Below are 22,459 nucleotides of genomic sequence, written 5' to 3'. Positions count from 1 at the left end.
ATGATTATATTATTTTGAAATGGCTGCCCTGTAAAGTTTACTATTTGTCAGATCCGTCAATATTCTTCGACCATTACGATTTGTGTGTCTATAGTCCGTATATATATAATAAATAATCCGAAATGGTTTGTAAAATCTTGTCAAATAGCCTATTATTTGAGTTCCTTAACTCGGTGAACCCCATTTTTATCGTTTTGTTTATCAGTACCACTATCTTACGCTCCATTCTTCTTTAGTAGAGTTGATATTTATCTTTAAAGGAAAATAATTTCCAGTGTCAAAGTTGTATTATATGAAACTAAAATGTAAATCCTACGTAGTGTAGTTAACTGAAGATGTATTTATTTAAATCCTCTTTGTTAAACGTAAATGATATCTTCACAAGCCCGGATGTCATGAAGCATATTATTACATGTATTTTTGAATAAATGGTAATAGAACAATGATTGTTTCTTTTTAAACCAGATGTTTTTCAATTTCGATTAATTGAGATAATTTTGGCTTTTTTACCCCACCGAGATGACATTTATGTCAAATCAAAATCTTTATATATATAATTCTTCTGTGAGTGTGTATGTCACTGAACTTTTCTCAAACGACTGGACCGATTTTGATGAAATTTTTTGTGTGTGTTCAAGGGGATCTGGGAATGGTTTAGATTCACAAATCAGCCCGCCAGATGGCGCTGCAGTCGGTACTTTCATACTTTGCTTTACTAATTGCTTGAAATATCATCAGAACAACGTCTGCCGGGTCCACTAGTTTATTTTATATATTTGTAGTGCGCGAACAAGCGCAACAGCGTTGTTGATATTGAGAGACTTACATCGAAGTTACAGAGTACCTGGTCTGAGAACAAGTCATGAAACTCAGACGAATTATTACGAATTTTTTAAGTAAGAAAATTCTACAACTTTCCAAGCACTAGGATTCTTAAACCTTGAAAAGTAAACCCCTTTTACCATAAGATTTGAATTTTATCGATAATGCTTGTAATATGAAAGAGATTTTTCTTAAATAACATATATATATATATATATATGGTAGGTATAGGTACTTGATTACGACCAGGGTCTGCAATCAGTACGTAATTTACAATTTGCGAGACCCCCCGTCTCTAAATTGAGTGAATGAGATTTGGCTTTGATGTGAATAATAAACATGCTCCGGAAACATCTCATCACTCTTAAAAGCAATCGTCGTTTAATCGTTTAATCTTTCATATGATATTTTTTAATATATATTGCCGAATTTTTTGTGCCAACCTGCAAGTTACTCTAGAAACTAAATCAGTTTGAATTTTTTTTCTGTGCACATAAACCTTTTACAAATGTCAGCTATCTAGTTTTTTGTATTAAATAGTGAGCAAAAAATGTGCCAGATTAGGACTATTAGTAGAAGTAGTAAAACACTTTTTAAAATTAATTATATATTTTCGAATCAGTAAAAATACATAAAAATATGTACATCACCACAATGTATTCATAATACTTTTGACAACTATTTATGTAAAATATGTACCTAATTTACAAGTCAGTCCCAGATGTCAATATAAAATTTAATATTTTAAATTAAAACTAAATGGCGAAAATAAAATGTCTTTAATTACAATCTCTATAATTTTTCTTTGTATCCAATATTATATCTTAAGCCCAGCACCAATAGACTCGTATTCTTAAACGTATGTAAGACATGTGCTGTCAAAATGTTTCTTGCCTATACCATGACCACTATAGCAGGATTGTGACTTAAGGTCCTTTCTAATATCGTTCTTATTGTTTTGAATTAAGGTATATTTTACAATGGAAATGTCTTGCTCCACCGATCATGGTTAGCTAAGTGTTATTAACGTTTTAGAATACGAGCTTAAACGCTAATGAAAAATGGTAATACAACAAAGTTTATAAATTATTAAATTATTTCAGAACAACAATTTTTGTAACATCTAATCATGAAATTATATTTGAATATTAGTAAATATGACAAAATTTGCCAATTACATCAAGTTAAACAAGCCATAAGAATTTAAATATTCTACTTTATAAATTATACTTGAGGGTAGTTTAAAAATTCTTCACAAATAAAAAATAAACTCTATTTTTAAATATAAGTCTTTTTTATATTTTTTTTAATCAATTTTTATGGGACTAGGAAGGTTCCAAATGATTTGAAATTAAAAAAATATATTCAGGTTCACTTCAGTCCCGTGCTTTATCATTTAGATTGGGTCATAAATAAGTTTTTTATAGGGCATAGTATTGATGTTTCAAAATTTTCGTCTATATATTTCTTTTGATTATGTAAGTATCCGAAAACGATGACAACAATACTATGCCAATGTAGGCGGTAACTGAGGGTAGTTTCAAAAATGCAAAATTATTTCTTTCTATTATAAGTTAGTGCTAACAGTTTCATGAACAAATCGGGCATATTCCCTGAATCAGGAAGGAATGTTTGCGAGAGCTTTACTATCGCATCGTATCGTTGTTTTTCCTCTCGACGGTATAGTTCTGGTAAACCAAGTTCTTGGTAGAGTCGTTTTATTCGTTCGACGTGGGCTGGTTCGTGGCTTCCATAGCACGCTATGAACACTTTGCGCTGCGGTTCAGATAACCGTTGCAAAGCTTGAACGGCCAGCCATGAGCATTTCCCTTCTTGTATATCGGTTCCTGCTTTCCCTGTTAGGTGCTCAGCACCGAAACAGTCTATATAGTCGTCCTGAGGAATATTAGAAAAATATCACTAAGGGAGCGTTCAAGTATTACGTAACGTATTTTGGGGGGGGGGATCATTTTGTAAAACGTTACGATGCGGGGCGGGGATTAAATTACGCGTTATTGTTAATATTTTTTTCGACTTACACCACATAATAGTAACTAAAGAGTCACTAGGTGGTCACGAAGCGTTTTACTATACTTGGGTACAGTACTGTACTTGGGTACTGAAAAACGTTACGGCGAGTTACATGGGGGGAGGGGGGGGGGGTCAATAATCTACAAAAATTTCGTCACGTAATACTTGAACGCTAAAGGAACATAATTGAAGATTAGGCGAACTAGATCGTTAAAATGATTTCCACACTTTTCAAAACATTTTCTATATTACGACAGTACCCAAATAGTCTGCGCGCAAAGAGAACCTTTGTGGAATTTGAGGTTGCTAAATTATCTTAAATATAATTTTTGTGTATGAGGATATAATATAGGAATTATATTCGTTTACATAAGCTCCACACTAGTTCCCTTTCCGCAGACTACGTGATATTCAATTCTCATACGAGACTTATACTTTACTAGAGATATATAAAAACAATCAGTGGCGCTACAACCTTTTTTTAGGTCTGGGACTCAAATTTCTATATCATGATTAATTGATTATTCGTTAATCTAATAGGCAAGTAGATGATCAGCCTTCTGTGCCTGCCGCACGCCCTCGACTTTTTGGGTCTGAGGCAAACCGGTTTCCTTACGATGTTTTCCTTCGAGCGAATGTTAAATGCGCACATAGTCCAAAGTCCATTGGTGCACAGCCGGGCTCGAAACAATGACCTCAGGGATGAGAGTCGCAAGCTAAAGCCATTAGGCCAACACTGCTCTTTTACTAGAGATATCAGTCTTAATTAATATTCTTTGGAAAATCCTAGAACTAGATTCTAATGGTTTATTATGCGTCTCATGTCTAATGACTAAATTAATTAACCTAAATTTTATTTAATTGTTTCTTTATCGATCTTTATGACGCATGTATCGTAGGTTACGTACATGTCATTTGTTAGTTTGGTTTAGTAAATGCACATTGTATAGAGGGTTTGATTTTGGGCAAAACAATTGCTTCGGTAGGTATAGGTATTGCATTACAATTTAATTAACACAGAAAATTGTCTGTCTTTTAAACAGCTAAGAAATTCGGAACGATTGGTCTTCCGAATCGAAACACAGCTTTTATTATAAAAAGTAACAACGTCGAAAGGCCCACCAGAGGTCGCTTTTACAAGGTTGGCTGATGAGTTTAAAGAAGTCGATGGGAAAAGGGATAGTGCTGAGTAGAGAGATATGGAGCCAGTTGGAGATCTGTACTCAGTCATTGATAAATATGTGAAATTTCAGTACCCACACACCTATATTTATATACTATATATCAAAACTAACTAGGGTCCGTTCAAGTATTACATAAGCAGATTACTATTTACTGCATTATATCCCCCTCCCCCTCTTGTCAGCAAAAGTAAGCAAAGCTCTCAAAAATTATAGAACATGAACGCATTATTTTTTTGTAGGAATCCTCGAAATAGAAAATGTGTGGGTGATATGTGTAACGACTATTACTGTTGACATAATCACCAAATAAGAAAATCAAACACAACCCCCTCCCCCTATAGTTACGTAATACTTACTATACATAAGGGATAACGAAACATACTGACCTGCATTTGAAATAAATAGCCCAAATCCAAACATATCTTCTCGGCCGTCTGATGCGTGTGTTGTGGTACATTATCCGTCACAAGCATTCCCAAAAAGACCGGCAATTTGAAGGTGTAATACGCGGTTTTATATGTCACGATAGCACTGTACCGTTCGGGTGTGAACAGACTGTAATCGCTTTTCACTCTGTGTGCCATTGTAAAGTCCAAGTGCTGGCCTATAGCCGTATAGAATAACGTCTAGAAAAAAACACAAGCGTTAGAAGTTAAACTTCTTTGGGGTAACAAGATAAAAATCTTTTCATTTTTTTATCTTTCGCCTTATTCTACGTTTGTAGAAAAAACGACACTAACTATAGAAATTTTTTACTCTCATCATTTTTCCCTAACGCGCCAAAAGAAGTATAACTTCAAAAATAAGTAAAATGTTGATAATAGCTAACTTCCAGGTGTCGGTTTTTTGTGACGGTGTGCGCGCGTATCGTAAAAATTTACTACTCATTTTTCCCTAACGCGCCAAAAGACGAAGAAAAACTTCTAAAATTTTAGATAATTCATATCGCAGAACTAGACTCATACACTACTTTATTTAATCTCATGGCTATAGGTTTCCAAGTCATTAAGTCTTGGTAACATTTGTCGTACGCTTTTCTTGATGTTCACGCGCACAGCTACGCGTGAACATCCCTAGCATGAGGGCGATTGTCTGTGGACAGCGTCCCATCCCTGAGAAGCCCTGCGGGGAGCGGGCGGGCGCGAGGGGAGGGACCGAGCGGCAGCGTACGCGCCGGACGCGTCACTAGCCACCACCGCACGCTACTGAGCACACGCACTCTTACCTCGTTAATTTGTACCATTACGTTATCCAACTTAGTTTAAATGTTTTAAAGAACCTAACATGTAAAATAGTTTTTGTTTAAATAAATCACAAACAAAATTGGCGACCGTGACAGGACAAGGTGGATTCAGGAGGACGGACGCGGCCATCACCAGACATACAAGATCGCCAGTTAAGTAGTGCCATCCTATCCATTCTTTTTCCAAAATACTTTCCTCCTTCGATTTGTATCGAAGCGAGCTCAATATCTGCGTGATTCGCTTACAATAGCATTTCAGTGTGCGCATGGGCTCTTGCCTACCGAGTTTGGTCCTTTATCCCTACTCGTGCATGATTGCCACATGCGTGACACTTTACTATTTTCCAGCTAATTATTTCGTAAGTTCATTATCGTAGTGTTTCCATCACTGCTAGCTTGCAATAATTTGTTTGGCATAAAATCTTTTCTTAGGCTACGCCATCTTTGGTATTTGATTTGGTACATTGCGCAATAGCACGTTTTGTGTGAAATAATTTTCCTAATGCTAAAAGCGCGAGCTTCCTAAAATCATCATTAGCATTGCAAAAATAAGGATTCTTAATTAAGGTGGGTGTGGCTAGTCATCATTTTCTCACATGTATTTACTTAATCCATTAAAATACATGCAATCGTTAAACATAAGGCCTTAAAATTGCCAAAAAACTTAAAATTAATGTCTAATAAACCATTCTCTCATAATATTTTATTATTTCATGCCTCAATTCTTATGCTAAAATCTCTAGTGTGTCATAGATCGCCATTATTCCAACAAGTGTTTCTTCGTACGTTATTCACGTGAAACCCCCGGTGAATTCCAGAACTTCGTTGATTTGGATTGATCATCTTCCTGCCCAGTGGACATTACAGCCTGCCTATCACGTGGCTGCCCTGGGCGCATCGTGCCTTCCCGGGTCGTACCGAGCTCGACGTGCTGAGCTGCCACGTGCAATATCGCGAGGACTTGACCACCGTGTCAACTGGTTTGGTGCACAGATTACTTTCTCTAATTGATTGTTTGCCCTTTTTTTGAATCGTGCTTATCACAAATATATATGTACCCCATTCTCTTACATACCTAAGTTCGTACCTAGGTACTTAATTTAAATTCGAATCATGTCTAAAGCGGATGCTGCTGATAAGTTTGAAGGCGAAGGCTCTTCTAGCGATTCAATCGAGTTTCAAAGGCTAATTAATCTGCGCCGGTCAATGAAGGGACGCTTAACTAAATTCGAAAATCACATAACACCTTTAAAATCTGCGAAACCAGGTGATCTAAGTAGTATACAGGTCAAGGAACTAATCAATCGCCTAAACAAGGTACAGTCTATGTTCTCCGAGTTCGATGAGGTAGAAAATAGGTTAGAAGCTTTGAATGATGATTCTGATGAACGTGATGATATCGAGGATAGGTTTTTTTCGTTGATATCTCTTGCTCAGGAGTTAATAGAGTCATGTTCCAAGTCTGATTCCAAACAGAGACCGAGTAGTGCTCTTTCACACCGGTCTGGTGGCAGTTGTGACCACTATGCAATCAAACTACCTACTATCAAGCTGCCTACCTTTGACGGGAACTACCTTAAGTGGCTTGAATTTAGAGACACATTCGAGTCCATGATCAATCAAAACGATTCAATTTCAGAAATAAATAAATTTCATTATTTGAGATCATCTTTAGAGGGAGGTGCAACTGTAGTCATAAAGTCAATTGAGTTCACTTCCAAAAATTATAGCTTGGCATGGAATCTCTTGTGTGAACGTTACGATAACAAAAACATTTTAATCAATAACCACATAAAAGCGTTATTTAGCATGGATCCTTTATTCCGTGAATCTCACAAGGCTATTAGATATTTAATAGACACTTTCTTAAAGAACTTAAGAGCTCTCGAGAACTTAGATCAACCAACTGACAAATGGGACGTACTCATTTGTTTCATTATTTGCTCAAAATTAGATTCAGTCACCTGCAGGAAGTGGGAAGAGCATAAAAATACTTTGCCCAACTTACCGTCATTAGCAGACATGATTCTATTTCTTCGAAACCGTGCTGACATTCTTGAGACGATGTCTGCCAATAGCACTGAACGATCTAAACCTGAACCTAAAGTAGTAAGGAGTAGTGATAATAAGAGCGCATTCCTACCACGAAGCTCGAAAAGTTTCGTGTCGTCATCAAGCTCTAAACGCAAAAACATTCATAATTGTCCAATGTGTAAGCATCAGCATAGTATAGTACATTGCAACGTCTTTAAAGATTTACCTCTTAAAGTTCGGTTAGACGAAGTCGTAAAATTAAACCTTTGCTCGAACTGTCTCAGGAGGGGTCACGTTGTGGAAGACTGTCGCCTTCAAAGTACTTGTAGGGAGTGCGGAAAACGACATAACACGCTCTTGCACTCAGTCAGTGAACCAGCCGTCAAACCGGCAGCCGTTGAATCCACATTAACTTCAACAAATTCTGTGTCACTGTCCGCACAGTCTTCTAATCAGCAGGTTCTTCTATGCACTGCATTGGTCAGGGTCACTGATCCACAGAGTAAAAATACTCACCTTGCTCGAGCTCTGCTTGATGCAGGAAGTCAGTCATGCTTCATATCTGAAACCCTAAAACATAAAATGGGTATAATCAGTAATAATACAGATTCTTTATGTATATCTGGCATTAATAACGTCAAAGTTCATATAACTGACAGCTGCGAGCTAGCCATAAGCTCACTTCACCAGCACTTTAATGTCAGTCTTAAAATGTATGTAGTACCTCAAATAACTGGCTACTTACCAAATGCTCCCGTCAATGTTCGCGAACTTAACTTACCAGTTAATATTCAGTTGGCAGATCCTAAATTCTATGTTCCTTCTGACGTTGACATACTGTTGGGGGCTGGAGTCTTCTTCGACGCGATCTCTCCAAAGCAGATCAAATTAGGACAACATAAGCCCATTCTTCAAGAGTCAAAATTCGGTTGGCTAGTGGCAGGTCCTCTTCATAGTTACTCTCATAAACAAAGTAATGTCATTCATTGCAATTTCACCAAGGAAATTAGCGACAACTTAACGAAGTTCTGGAATCTTGAGGAGCTTCCACTTTCAGAACTCACTATGTCACCTGAGGATGAATTTTGCGAACATCATTTTCAGGAAACAACGAAACGTCTAGTTAACGGGCGGTTTTGTGTAAAAATGCCTTTTCGGGAATCACCAGAGCAAGCGCTTGGTAATTCATACATGATGGCCGAAAAGCGCTTCTTAAATCTTGAGAAAAAACTTAATAAAAACTCTGATCATAAAGACAAATACACTCAATTCATAAAGGAATATGAAAGGCTTGGTCATTTATCTAAAGTAGACAGACCATCATTTGGGTACTTCCTACCACATCATTGTGTAATTAGAGAAACCAGCGAAACAACAAAACTTCGTGTAGTTTTTGATGGATCCGCTAAAACTTCTTCAAAGAAATCACTTAATGACATTCAATATACAGGCCCTGTAGTACAGGATGAACTGTTTAATATCTTGATTAGATTTCGTCAACATAGGTTCGTCCTTACAGGTGACATAATGAATTTTTATCGACAGTTTTCTATAGATCCCTCTCAAAGGCATTTACAGCTGATCATCTGGCGAGACAACAAGGTTCAGCCCCTTGAAATTGCGGAATTACAAACTGTAACCTATGGCACAAATTCTGCCCCATTCCTAAGTACTAGATGTCTCAAACAGCTTGCTTTAGAATGCAATGATCCTATTGTCTCAGAAGTTATTCAAAAGGATTTTTATATTGATGACATGTTGACCGGGTCATCTTCCGAGCATGAATTGCATCATATCTATAGAAAAGTCATAGAAGTTCTTAACTCGGCATGTTTGCCTATCCATAAATTCCGAACTAACTGTCCTCAGATATTTCAACACAACACTGAAACTCAAGGCCTTGATCTTTGTAAAGAGTCTAGTGTATTGGGTGTCCTGTGGGCCCCGGACACTGACACATTACGCTTCACCCTAAATGTTGATTGTACTCAACAAAAGGTCACCAAAAGAGTAATTTTATCAAATACGTGTAAAATCTTTGACCCGCTGGGGTTAATCAGTCCCTGCACTATTGCTTTAAAAATTTTGCTACAAAGGTTGTGGCTCCTCAAGCTTGATTGGGACGATCCAGTCCCCACTGAAATAAATAATGTGTGGCAACAGATGATAGGTAGCCTTAACTCTTTACTTACAGTTAATGTTCCCAGATTCGCGCTATGCGCTTCACCCATTTCCACAGAGCTTCACTGCTTTGTAGACGCATCCCAGAATGCCTACGCTGCCTGTCTCTACCTACGTTCAGTGGACCCCAAAGGCATAATATCCACTGCATTACTCTGTGCAAAGACACGTGTTTCCCCGATAAAGCCATTAACAATACCGCGTCTTGAGCTATGCGCGGCCTTACTCGGAGCTCGCCTCACAGCTAAGGTGACGAGTGCTCTTCGGTGCGATATTGATTGTACCTATTATTGGTCTGATTCCACCATAACATTAGCGTGGATAAATTCACAACCTCAGCTTTTGAAGGCATTCGTGTGCAATCGAGTAAACGAAATTCGTGAGCTCTCAGCTCAATCTCTATCATCGTGGAGATACGTACCCACAGCTATCAACCCCGCCGACATGGCGTCGCGAGGTCTAGAACCTAGTAATTTATCAAAGTCTGATTTGTGGTGGCGCGGACCCTCCTTCCTTCTAAGTCAGGAAACGGAGTGGCCACAAGCTCCTAAATCTAAAATAAATTTATCAGAATTGAAAAACAATATTCAAGTTCATAATGCATTAAACACATCTACCTTTGTTGACTTTACTAGGTATTCAAACCCCATTCGGTTAATAAGAATATATGCCTACGTATTAAGATTTATAAGTAATTGTAAAAATAAAAATAAAAATGTTAGTCCCTTGTGCAGTAAGGAACTCAACGATTCACTCGAGCTACTGGTTAAAAATTCTCAGTATGAATCATACTCATTAATAATAAATACCTTGAATAAAGGAAATAAACTCAAACCTAAATGTTCAATTTTGCAGTTAGCTCCGTTCATTGACCAGAGTGGAATATTGCGAGTAGGTGGTCGTCTTGATAATGCGACACTTTCTTTTGAACAAAAACATCCGGCTCTGCTAGATAGTAAACATCACTTTACGAAAATACTCATGAGACACGAACATGCTCGTCTCTTTCACGCCGGCCCTCAGCTGCTCCTTAGTTCATTTAGAAAACAATACTGGCCTATAGGCGGTAGAAATTTAGCACGCAGTACAGTTCGAAAATGTATTGTTTGTACAAGATACAAGGCCAAGCTAATGGAGCCATTCATGGGAAACCTTCCTTCAAATAGGGTTTCACAATTTTATCCCTTTCAAACTTGTGGTGTTGATTTCGCGGGACCGTTCATGATTTCCAATAAAATCGGACGTGGTAATAAAATCTCAAAATGTTACCTATGTTTATTCATTTGTTTTTCTGTTAAAGCAGTCCATTTGGAAACGGTCAGCGATCTCAGCACTCAAGCGTTTATTTCAAGCCTAAAACGATTTATCGCTAGAAGAGGCAAGCCTGATAACATTTGCTGTGATAACGGTAAAAACTTCGTGGGGGCCAACAATGAATTAGGTAGGGTAATGCGGTCAAGCCTTCGTGATCTTAAAGATTATTCCGCAAATGAGGGCATTAAATTCACCTTCAACCCACCTTATTCACCTTCACTCGGAGGTCTATGGGAGGCCGGCATAAAAAGCGCAAAGCATCACTTAAAGCGCATAGCGGGGAATACAGCATTAACTTTCGAGGAGTTGAGCACGCTTTTTACGCAAATCGAAGCGATCCTCAACTCCCGACCCCTTACTCCTTTAACATCTGACCCAAACGACCTTTCTCCTCTCACCCCAGGGCACTTCATCATCGGACGGCCGCTGACGTCACTGCCATCACCTCCGGCATCCGACTTGAAGACACGCATCCGCTGTCGATACCGAATGATCGAGGGACTGCGCCAACACTTCTGGGCACGGTGGAGAAACGAATACCTACTAGAACTCCAACAGCGGTACAAAGGACGCCATCATGAGCGAAATCTTCAAGAAGGAGACCTCGTCGTCTTCAAGGAAGATGGTCTCCCTCCTCTCAAATGGAGAATCGGACGAGCCGTGCGTCTTTACATGGGCTCTGACAACGTCTGCAGGGTGGCCGACTTCATGACGTTCCGAGGAATTGAACGACGAGCCGTAAACAAGGTCTGCCTACTACCACTTGAGAATGGTATCATCATCACAGAAGAGGAGAACAAGGATCTTGAAAGTTGATCTTTCAAGGCCGCCGAAGATGTTCACGCGCACAGCTACGCGTGAACATCCCTAGCATGAGGGCGATTGTCTGTGGACAGCGTCCCATCCCTGAGAAGCCCTGCGGGGAGCGGGCGGGCGCGAGGGGAGGGACCGAGCGGCAGCGTACGCGCCGGACGCGTCACTAGCCACCACCGCACGCTACTGAGCACACGCACTCTTACCTCGTTAATTTGTACCATTACGTTATCCAACTTAGTTTAAATGTTTTAAAGAACCTAACATGTAAAATAGTTTTTGTTTAAATAAATCACAAACACTTGATTTTTCTGGCAAAAGAATATTCGTCAGTTTCGTAGCTGTTTCTAGAAGGTCAATTTTCATCGGTATCGTCGGCGTTGCTTGACATTTTTGCTACTAAAGTTTTATCCAACAAAATATTACTCAAATTCGTATGTACGAAATAGCGCGTTTTCCACAGATTATGTGTACTTAAATAGAATTGAAACCTCCTTGGTCGGGACACATTGTACTTTAAAAATTAAAAAAAAAATTTAAAGCATTGTTTTGTTAGGAGAATAATGCTTTAATTTAATTTTTTAATTTTCTATTTCATTTCATAATTAGAATATTACCTATTGAGATTATATAAAAGGCTTAATAATAATAATACAAAATGACTTCTATATGTAGAAATCGTGTCGAACATACCTCATTAAACAGATGCACAATATTGTTATAAGTAGGTAATTTTTCACAATATTCCTTTAATACAATGTACATAGCGGCCTGAACTAAATTGCAATCGTTGATAGCGCCCAGACCGACCTCGGGCAGACGGTACCAACATGGAACTCCCCTTCGAGTTAACGACGCGTCCATAATATCGTCCATTATCAGGAAGTATGCTTGTAGCTGTAAATCAAATATTTACCAAAATAGATTTTTTTTATAATATGAATAAAAGGGTGTACAATGTTTCTAGATATAAGATTTAATTTTTTTTACAATAAATGAATTTTTGTTTTAATATGTCGACGAAGTTTATCACTTTATACGATATTTTATAGCGATTAGCCGAATTTCACTCTAAGGTGCGATCCTTGTACCATTCGTTTCACGTGCAAAAGTGTAAAGTGGTAAATAAATAATAATTAAAACCAGTGGCGCTACAATCTTTTAGGTCTAGGTCTCAAATTTTTGTATATTTCGCGATCATTTAGAATGTTGTCTTGCCGGAGAAAACGAAGGACTTTAGAGTTTAAGTTAAATGGATGATAAATGCTCCATGCGCGTATATTTAGTCACGCAGGAGTTTTAAATAACAATAAGGTAATATTTAAATTATTTAAATTAAATACTGGATACATATTGTGTAGAAAATCTCAGACATTAATATTTTATACACTTCGGCGTAGAGATAAGCTAATATTAATTAATCATGATTTTGTAAATAGAAAGTTATGGCAAGACGACATTCTTGGGTCACTATGTGTTTGTAACTTAGGTTCAAAGATACTTTATTTCTCAAAGAATTACATTCACTTAGAGAGAAAATTTAGAGTAAGTTAGTTATGTACATTGTGTTATGAAATTATTTGAAAATACACTATATAAAATAAAAATATTAGTTTCTAACAATATGTACCATATTTGTTACAAAAGTGCAGGTAGGTCGCATCGATGTTACAACAGGCATTATGTGACAATGAATAGTAATAATTTCTAAGACGCTGGTTCGCAGACATAAGTAAATGTTAGAACAGCCTTTTTGATGTTTTGTAAATACAACTTTGTAGTACAAATACCGGTTGCCAAAATCAAACACAGACGAAGATATACTACTATGCAAATAATGATGGTATGGTAATGCACAAATGCCTTGTAAACCAAAAGTTTAACAATTAAAATTGTGATTGAAGAACTAATAATAAAATATGTAAATTTAGACTTTCCATTTTTTAATATTGTCGTTCATATACGTTACCTATATATATCTTAATTTAATACATAATATATAAATTACGTGTCACGTTGTTTGTCCGCTATGGACTCCTAAACTACTTAACCGATTTCAATCAAATTTGCACACCGTGTGCGGTTTGATCTAACTTAAAAGATAGGATAGCTTACATCTTAATTTATGCCCGCAATATTATTTTATTGCAAATTATTTGTTTATTATTTGACAGTCACAATTCTAACATAGTATGGCGCTGTGTTGAAAGTACCAACGTTTCACATAAGCTACAATTTAATGGCATAACCACCAAAAAAGTATGGTGATCCCCATGACTGGTGTACTCCTACCGTTTCCCTTGATTAGTTTACAACTATCTAATTTTACAAAAACCTTAGCCACAGCAACGCTTGGCCGAGTCTGCTACTATATATATGTATATATACATGACTTGATACGTTATTTAGACATACTTAGCGAGAGCCATTACTGTGCAAACAAACAAATTATATTATACAAATTATGATACAAAATAATTAAATGTAAAATTGTCTTAGCCTTACGCAAGCACGTTTGATACTTAAGGAACCGGCACGAATAAAAGTCATCTAAGTTTTCCCAACCTTTTTGTGGCATGGCTTGGTAAAATTCTTATCCACAATCCTTTGTAACATACATAATTTTTAATATTAAAAAATGTAATTGCTTACTTAAGAAACTTAAATGATAAATGACGAAATTACTTGGAAATTGTAATATTGTATGTTATGTATGATAGATAGACTAAAAAGGTAACTTTCTGGAAAGGCCCACTAGGCAAAAGAACAAAAGGTAGACCTATTACACGATGGGAAGACGACGTTAAAGCGATAGCTGGTCAAAATTGGAGTAAAGTAGCTGAAGGCAGAGACAAATGGGCGTCACTGGAGGAGGCCTACACCCAACTTGGGGTTCCAGTAGATTAGATAAAAAAAACTTTATAAAAAAATATATATATAGAAATTTAGGTACACATACAATTAAGTAAATGAAAGAGAAATTATACTAACATAGATTAAACTACATGAACTAACACTAAACTAAATTGTAAGAAGTGTAAACTTTAAATACTGGAAATAAAAGGCTTTTTTATTTTATTTATTTATTTTATGTTATGTAACAGATAGTGTAAACCGGAAATTGTTGATTTTTTTTGTGTGGTGTGGTGTTGGGAAACATTGGTCCAAATCTTTACCTATTCTATGATAAACATTCATTATATTAGCTTTTAAATCTAGTAATCTTAAAATATCCTTGGTCTAATAACATTCGACACGCGCTCGCACACCCTAGTCTTGACCTTGTTGTTCAAAGATTCTCGTCAAACTTTAAAAGATATCGGAACAAAACTCCTATTCATATTTATCACAAATGTTTTCATAAGTTAACAATATGTATCTTCAATCTTTAAACACAAAGGATGCAGTCGTACGTCATATGAATATTTTTGCATTAATAAGAGATTGTGAATTATGATTTCGCGACTCCGTGATTGTTAGAAACTAAGTCAAACCATTAACCATGCATTTATCTATATATATAAAAATGAAACCCGTTTTCCGTTGTCACGACATAACATGAAAACGGCTTGACCGATTTGTCTGATTCTTTTTTATAATATTCCTTGAAGTACGAGGATGGTTCTTACGAACCGAAAAATTAAAAAAAATTGAGTGAAAAAGTCTAAAAACAACACTTTTCTATATTCCCATACAAGATATTCGTAATAATATTTAAAGGCAATTTGAACTTTAATACCATATCATAAAGTTCAAGTGTTAGTGGAGAGGTTCCTGGAAGGTAAATTTTTATTTTTTGACATAATGTTTTTGTTGTATGTAACTTTCTTTTTTTTATCTTATTAGCTAGACCGGTGTCACGAATAGCAGAATAAGTATTAAAAAAAATAAAGAATCGACTGTTAGGCGGTACGATGTTCGCCTGGCTAGCTAGTTACAAATAAAAAAACCAGTTGCGTTACAACCTTTTTCAAAATCAAACTCAAAATATCTTTATTCATGTAGGTAAACAAGTACACATATGAATTGTCAGAAAGAAGTTATATTAATTGTAAATTTACATTTACTACCAGTTCTCAAGTCAAGGGCGTAGAGCGGGTAAGAAGAACTGGCAAGAAACATTCCGCCACTCTTTTTAATCGCCAAGTATTGTCATACAAATTGTTTGAACTGGAGCAAATCAATACTAATTAATATATAATTTAAGTCTGGGCCTCAGATTTCTGTATCTGTTTCATGATCATTATTTTATAATAGACTAGCCGTTTACCGCCCGCTTTGCTGGGCGAAATAAAATAGGAAATAAATAAAATTTATTATTTTTTTTCTTCATATTTTTATTATTCTTCTTTTAACTTCCCGCTAAGAAAATTGAAAATTTTCGAAAATCGAGTTTTTATCAGATGTTGACGTTTTGAGGTTCTAGGAAGCCTCTTTTGTTTTTATTAGCGGGATAAATTTTCATAAAAGTAAAACAGCAATAAAAAAATGAAGGAACGTTGGAATTTAAAAAATAAATAGCCATAAACCATATAGGAAAAGTTTCATGTCGATACGATCAGTGTTTTAGGCTTGAAGGAGCCTCAAACGAAGACCATTTTTCTTATATATATATACATATATAGACAAGTAGGTCAGCTGTGCTTGACACACACGTTTTGGATCTAAGGCAAGCCGGTTTCCTCACGATGTGTTCCTTCACCGTTCGAGCTAATGTAAAATACGCATATAGACAGAAAGTCCATTGGTGCATAGCCGGGATGGAACCTACGTCCTCAGGGATGAGAGTCGAACGCTGAAGCCTGGGTGGGTGCTACTTTTGGTGATCATTATTTTCTGCCTTGATTAACCTTGATACTATATTTGCGTATTGATCCCACAGTAATGTAGTGAATGCTCCTATTTCACGGCATTGAAGCGTTCTGTTTTAATATTTATTATGTTTTTCTTAATTACAATAATTGAGCATGATGCTTACAATCGCTTTGTAAAAACACCTTGGCTATTTAAAAGAGTGACGGAGTTTATTCCCAGTTCTCAACCGTTCTACGCCTTCGATTCAAGAACTGGCAGTAAATGATAATTTAGAACCATAGGAGTAGGTAACATTTAATTTTATGAATAATATTTTGATTTTGAACAATTATTTTCCGTTCTTTTACATGGACAGTTAATACACTTTAAATAAAATTTAGTTTGAATCCAAATAACTGCAGTAAATTCTGCAGAAATTTTCGTGATTTCGTGAGAAAACCGGTGGCTAACAAAACTCCAGGTTAAAAGGTGTTTATTCAAAATTGGTCAATCTCTGTTAATTGAAGCTGTGTTTTAAGCATAGCGAGATTAATTTAAAGTTAAAATATATATGTAAAGAAAGGCGATTCAACAAAACCTAAGCTAACCAATCTATACTAGGCAATATATTTAAGCATTTTTAGTAGAATATATATTGATTGAACATATAAAAATATATATTATTTAAGTCCCACTTGCTACTGTTTTAAACACCTCATACACATATAATACATAAAATAAGTAAAACTTACCATTTCTACACACCATCCCAGAACTCTTACTAAGCGAAGAGATTCCTCAGTGATATTTTCTGGCTTTTCAAGTATCTCGTATGCAAATATAGTAGCCAAGCCCCGGGCTTTTTTACCACCGTGCAAGTTGTAGTCCAATAACTAGAAAATACTGAAAGTTTATTATGGAAGCTTTCAAATGCAGGTATACCGTTCGTACATTTACAAATTGAACCCATATAACTACCACATAGAGGTTTTGCCCAGCGTGGCAGACCTCACGTACAGAAAAAAATAAATTTAATTTGTTATTATTACTCGTGTACACGCCCTTGATTTGAGAACTGGCAGTAAATGTAAAATTAGAAGCATTAATATGTTTTTCTTTACTGACAAGTCATAAGTGTACATTATGTTACATTATGATTAAATGATTTTTTTACTTTTACTTTTACACGAAATAAATAACCTAGATTTTCAACGTAAACAATGTATACACTAAAAGGTAAAAAAAAAGTGGCGGAGAATTTATTGCCAGTTCTTCTCTTCCGTTCTAAGCCCTTGATTTAAGAACTGGCAGTAAATGTAAAATTAGAAGCATTAAATGTATTTTTTTTTTGACGTTCATAAGTGTACATTATGTTACCTAAATAATAAATGATTTTTGACTTTGACTTTTGTTATAAATAGCAAGCAAGGTCCCAACAACCTTTTTAACAAAATCACTTAACATCGATTAAGCGTCATATAACATTCGCACAAAGTTTGGTTTAATAAGTCTCAACACAGAATTGTAATATAGACGCAAATTGAAATAGTGGAATAAAACTAATTCTATAAAAAATATAGAAATATCATTTGGTCAAAGCCCGCTTCGGTATGGAGACTATAAATACTACGAGCTGATGTCTAATTACTTCCTGAGAATGGCTAGTATCAAATAAAACCTAAACATATTTTGCCTCCAGTGACACTATGAACTATGATAATAATAATGATACGCTACAATAGATGAATAAAAATAAACAATTAAAATTACTGGACAAGTTATTAAACATTGAATACATTTATCGGAACAGTTATCAACTTGTTCTTATTTTATTATGTGTTTAAGAATCTTACGTCATATGTAGACGTATGATTATTAAATAATAACAATAATTATAACACAGTGAAGTTTTAATTATTATTAATTTATATTATTCCGAAATTTATAACTTTAACAATAATTTAAAATAAAACTACTATATTTTGCCTGACTAATAAAATAAGGAAAATCTGGTAAAGATTAAACATCAATTTAAGATATGCGTCGTAATAATAAACTTGTACTTAGAAATTTCTAGAATTCTTTTTAATTTCTAGAAAAATTAAATTTAAATAAAGGATTGTGAGAAAAGATACATGTCTTCTTTAATTCAAGTAAAATAAAACAATTCCAACATTAAACAGAAAGATGTGGGTGATAAATCTTTAATCATACATTTTGGTTATATGGAGCTGATAAGGAGACACTAGGGTGACCATAGGAACACAGAACAATATGGAAAAATAATCAATGGCTTCCTTGGGGTAAACCAAAGACAAAATTGGGGTTTAAGGAAAAATGAGATGTGGTGCAAGTTCATAACTTTTCCAATTTAACCGAGTAAATAAATTATTTATTGCACAAATTTTTTCAATTTATAAAACTAAGAAAGTACTTTAGTGATTAATGAATTGAGAATCTACTTGAAACTTATGAAATTATAAAGGCCAGAATAATTTGATATTTTAATTATAATCAGCTCTTTAAAAAATTCACAAAACTTTTGAGTAATAGTACTCAAAAATACTATTTATTAAAAAATGGTTTTGAGAGATTAATCTATAATATAAAAATGAATCGCAAAATGTGTTGGTAAGCGCATAACTCAACAACGCCTGGACCAATTTGGCCAATTTTTTTTATATAATATTCCTTGAAGTACGAGGGTGGTTCTTACAGGGAGAAATTTTTTAAAAAATCGAGTTAAAAAGACTAAAAACAACACTTTTCTATATTCCCATACAAAAGATTCGTAATAATACTTAAAAGTCAATTTGAACTTTAATATTAATACCATACCATAAAGTTTAAGTGTTAGTGGAGGGGTTCCGGGAAGGTAAATTTTTATTTTTTGACATAATGTATTTGTTGTCTTATCAACTTTCTTTTTTTTATCTTACTACCTAGACCGGTGTCCCGAATAGCAGAATAAGTATTTAAAAAAAATAAAGAATCGACTGTTAGGCGGTACGATGTTCGCCAGGCCAGCTAGTTCAAAATAAATGTATCGAATTGCAGCTGAATAGGAATTAACGGATTAGTAACATTTGTGTTTTGTAAATATGTATACAGAATACAATAAAGTATGAAAAAGCGGTAAAACTACTTTAAATAATGAGAAAATAAAAGAAAACATGATTAACATTCAACAGGTTTCCTGTTTATTGTTCTATAAAATATCTTGAAATCCATTATTTCTTAATTGCTTTATAGTTATTAGTTTTTATGACATTTTACCATTATTATTTTTAATAACTCTTAGATATGTAAATCATTGAATAATTATTTAATTTAATTATGCAAATGTAGTATTATTAATAGAATTAAGGCAAATCTTATACATATTTTCACATTTTAAATAAATTTGTCTTTCACCCTGAAACAATTAGTCTTAGACCATGAATTGAGCCTGATTTGCGTTAAGGAATGCCAAATGCACCTTAAAATTATATCTATGAAAATCAAAGACATAAAATTCCATTACCCTTTTTATCCATGCATCAACATCTGGGTTATCATAAAGGCCTGGATTTTTGCTTATAGTCTCAATAATACTAGGATAAACGTCTTGAAATGTCTCCATTTCTCGTTTGTACTCTGGTATTGATGCATTGGTGCTCATGCTACTGCACAGCTTAGGTAAAGGATATCTGTAATAAATAAATTAAACCCAAATTACTGCATAAGTAAATAGAAGAAAAACAGCAAAAAAATGAATAATTATACCTAGTAAATATTAAAACCTAGTACAGTAGAACCTCTATAACTCGAACTCCGAGGGAGAGGAAAAAATTCGAGTTATAGAGTTTTCGAGTTAAAGAGGATTTCGACTTAGACGGATTTTGATTCGACATAGAGAGGTTGAGATTCATTCTTATAAATTGTGAGGTAGAGGGGTAAAATAAATAAAAATTCAAGTTTTAAATTTTAAATTCGTATTAACGTGAGTCATAAATTTGGGTAATTCTAATTCTATTCATTATCTACTCCTAAGAAACAACGGTGCAATGATAAAAAAATTAACTTGACTCAAGAGCCTAAATCTTGGACTAAGTCAAGAAATTAATCTTGATGTAAGTAAATTATTCTTTTCATAAGAATTTATTCTCTTGACTCAAGACAATCATTTTCGCCAAAATTTTATTCTTGGTTCAAGATTTAGGCTCTTGAGTCAAATTAATTTTTTTATCAGTGTGTACTTGCACTGTCGGCAAATTCTTAAAGGTATTAAAAGTCTTAAACAATCAAGTTGTAGATGTTATAAAATAAAACATTGCTATGTTCGAGATACAGAGGTAAAATATAATTTTTCGAGTTATGGAGGGAAAATATGTACATAAATAGCTTGTAGGGACTCACTAATTATTTCGACATATAGGGGTTAAAATTTCGAGTAACGGAGGTTTTGGGGCTTGGAGGGAAGGGTATGAAACATTTCTTCGAGTTAAGGAGGTTCGACTTAACGAGGTTCTACTTATTGATGTTTGATAGTCTTATTATAGATTTATTAATAGTTTATACTCTAAACTTTAGAGTATTGTAATATTTCAACTAAGCTGAAAACATGGGTACACTAACACACAATCCCACAGTAAAATGAGCAAAAGGATTTTAGATACGATCCAATTAAAATTAAATTTGAATTCATTTTGGAATAACAGTAGAATCTTTAAATCATCAGAATTTTAGTAAAAAGAAATTAAATTGAGATAATATGCTTACTTTTTTATAGGTTTGGGTAAAGTTCTGGTAAGCCCATTCCATATCTTCCACATTCTTGTACACGAATTCATTTTTAAAATTTTATGATGCGCGCCAACCACTTTCACTGGCCAACTTCAGTATCTAGGACGAACTCAAACTGGCGACGAAATTGTCTAATAAAACGAAAAAACAATTATTATTCCAAGAGGTTGCCTGTGTCATTTATGATTTATCAAATAAATTTATAATTTATTCGCTGATAAGAAGAAAACTACACAACATTTAAAACGACATTGACCGTGATAACTGAAGTCTACAATCGGAATTCTAATAAAAACTATTTGCTATTGACTGTTTAGTGTTTACTGAGTACTGACTGATACTTGACAATTGATTGATTTGACTATTCAAATGTCACACAGTATGTGACATTGACGGTAGAGACGTATCATTATTGCTGCAGACAGTATTATATAGGTGTCATTGTCAGTGCCTCGATTTAAAATTTGCGCGCTACAAGTGCAAAACGCGGCAGATTAGTTAGTAGTTACTAATTATAGGTCTACCAGAATCTGATGGCAAAAAAAAAATTTAAAAATTAGCGATTTTCGATGCGAGCGATGGCAATAAAAGAAAAATTTCATCTGTCAACTGAAATTTCGAGGAATTGTTTTTGGTTTGGCTTCAAATTTCCTTTAAAAAGTGATGAAAATGTCGAAGAAACCTCTTCGATCGCAAGCAAGACATATTGTTTTGAATGTTTATCAAATAATACTTGATCAACAAGATGCAGAACATACACAATCATCGATATTGAGCCATGTGCAAGCGTTGATTGGTTAGTAGGAATGACACGTCTTGATACTTTGGTTTATGGGATTTTTCGTGTGTATTATATTATGTACTTATACTAAACTTTGGTTTATTTCAGGGGTTTCTTATACTACAAATAAACTTGGATAGTTTTGATTTAGAATTGATCAGAAACAAGATAAATGAGTTTTACACTGTTTCTTTCTCTTAAATAGGGATCGATGAATAGCGAAAATCTTGTGAACATGTAATAAAAATTGAAAATCAGTTCATAGAACAAGATCGGTTAATTGAGATGCAGGAGGAAAGGTTTATTATAAATACTGCGTTGAAGACTTTTTTTATGAATGTGCAGTATTTGGAACCATTTTCAAGTTCTTAATTAATTAATAAACTCATGAACAGAGTAATTGGAGTTTTCATCTAAATTTCAAACCCCACATTTTCAAAAATAATCATTGGATAAATTTTTATATATTTTGCATGT

At 34.7% G+C, this 22,459-nt stretch overlaps 2 protein-coding genes across 2 annotated transcripts; one reads left to right on the top strand and one right to left on the bottom strand.

Annotated features, from left to right (window-relative positions):
* Window positions 1-1,586: 1,586 nt before the first annotated feature.
* Window positions 1,587-21,505, bottom strand: LOC125060889 (farnesyl pyrophosphate synthase 2-like). The gene is made up of 6 exons (XM_047666009.1): window positions 21,178-21,505; window positions 19,940-20,105; window positions 17,169-17,309; window positions 12,316-12,519; window positions 4,424-4,663; window positions 1,587-2,718 (listed from the first exon to the last, which is right to left on the bottom strand). The coding sequence occupies exons 1-6, from the start codon at window positions 21,246-21,248 to the stop codon at window positions 2,377-2,379; spliced, it is 1,164 nt and encodes a 387-aa protein (XP_047521965.1). The 5' UTR covers window positions 21,249-21,505; the 3' UTR covers window positions 1,587-2,376.
* Window positions 6,325-11,925, top strand: LOC125060873. The gene has a single exon (XM_047665986.1). It carries the CDS (start codon window positions 6,394-6,396, stop codon window positions 11,623-11,625), a length of 5,232 nt encoding a protein of 1,743 aa, XP_047521942.1. The 5' UTR covers window positions 6,325-6,393; the 3' UTR covers window positions 11,626-11,925.
* Window positions 21,506-22,459: the final 954 nt, after the last annotated feature.

Source organism: Pieris napi, chromosome 2 (assembly GCF_905475465.1).
Source record: "Pieris napi chromosome 2, ilPieNapi1.2, whole genome shotgun sequence".
Classification (NCBI taxonomy): domain Eukaryota; kingdom Metazoa; phylum Arthropoda; class Insecta; order Lepidoptera; family Pieridae; genus Pieris; species Pieris napi.
The sequence above is the reverse complement of the archived record's forward strand: the minus strand, read 5'-3'. Positions and strand labels throughout refer to the sequence as shown.

What these genes read in the sequence shown, in the direction of transcription:
- LOC125060873 (XM_047665986.1), top strand. Translation starts at nt 6,394, where the DNA reads ATGTCTAAAGCGGATGCTGCTGATAAGTTTGAAGGCGAAGGCTCTTCT.
- LOC125060889 (XM_047666009.1), bottom strand. Translation starts at nt 21,248, where the DNA reads ATGAATTCGTGTACAAGAATGTGGAAGATATGGAATGGGCTTACCAGA. An exon ending in TTACCCAAACCTATAAAAAA is followed by an intron (nt 20,106 to 21,177) that starts GTAAGCATATTA and finishes TATTTATTACAG; the next exon opens with ATATCCTTTACCTAAGCTGT. An exon ending in TTGATGCATGGATAAAAAGG is followed by an intron (nt 17,310 to 19,939) that starts GTAATGGAATTT and finishes AGTATTTTCTAG; the next exon opens with TTATTGGACTACAACTTGCA.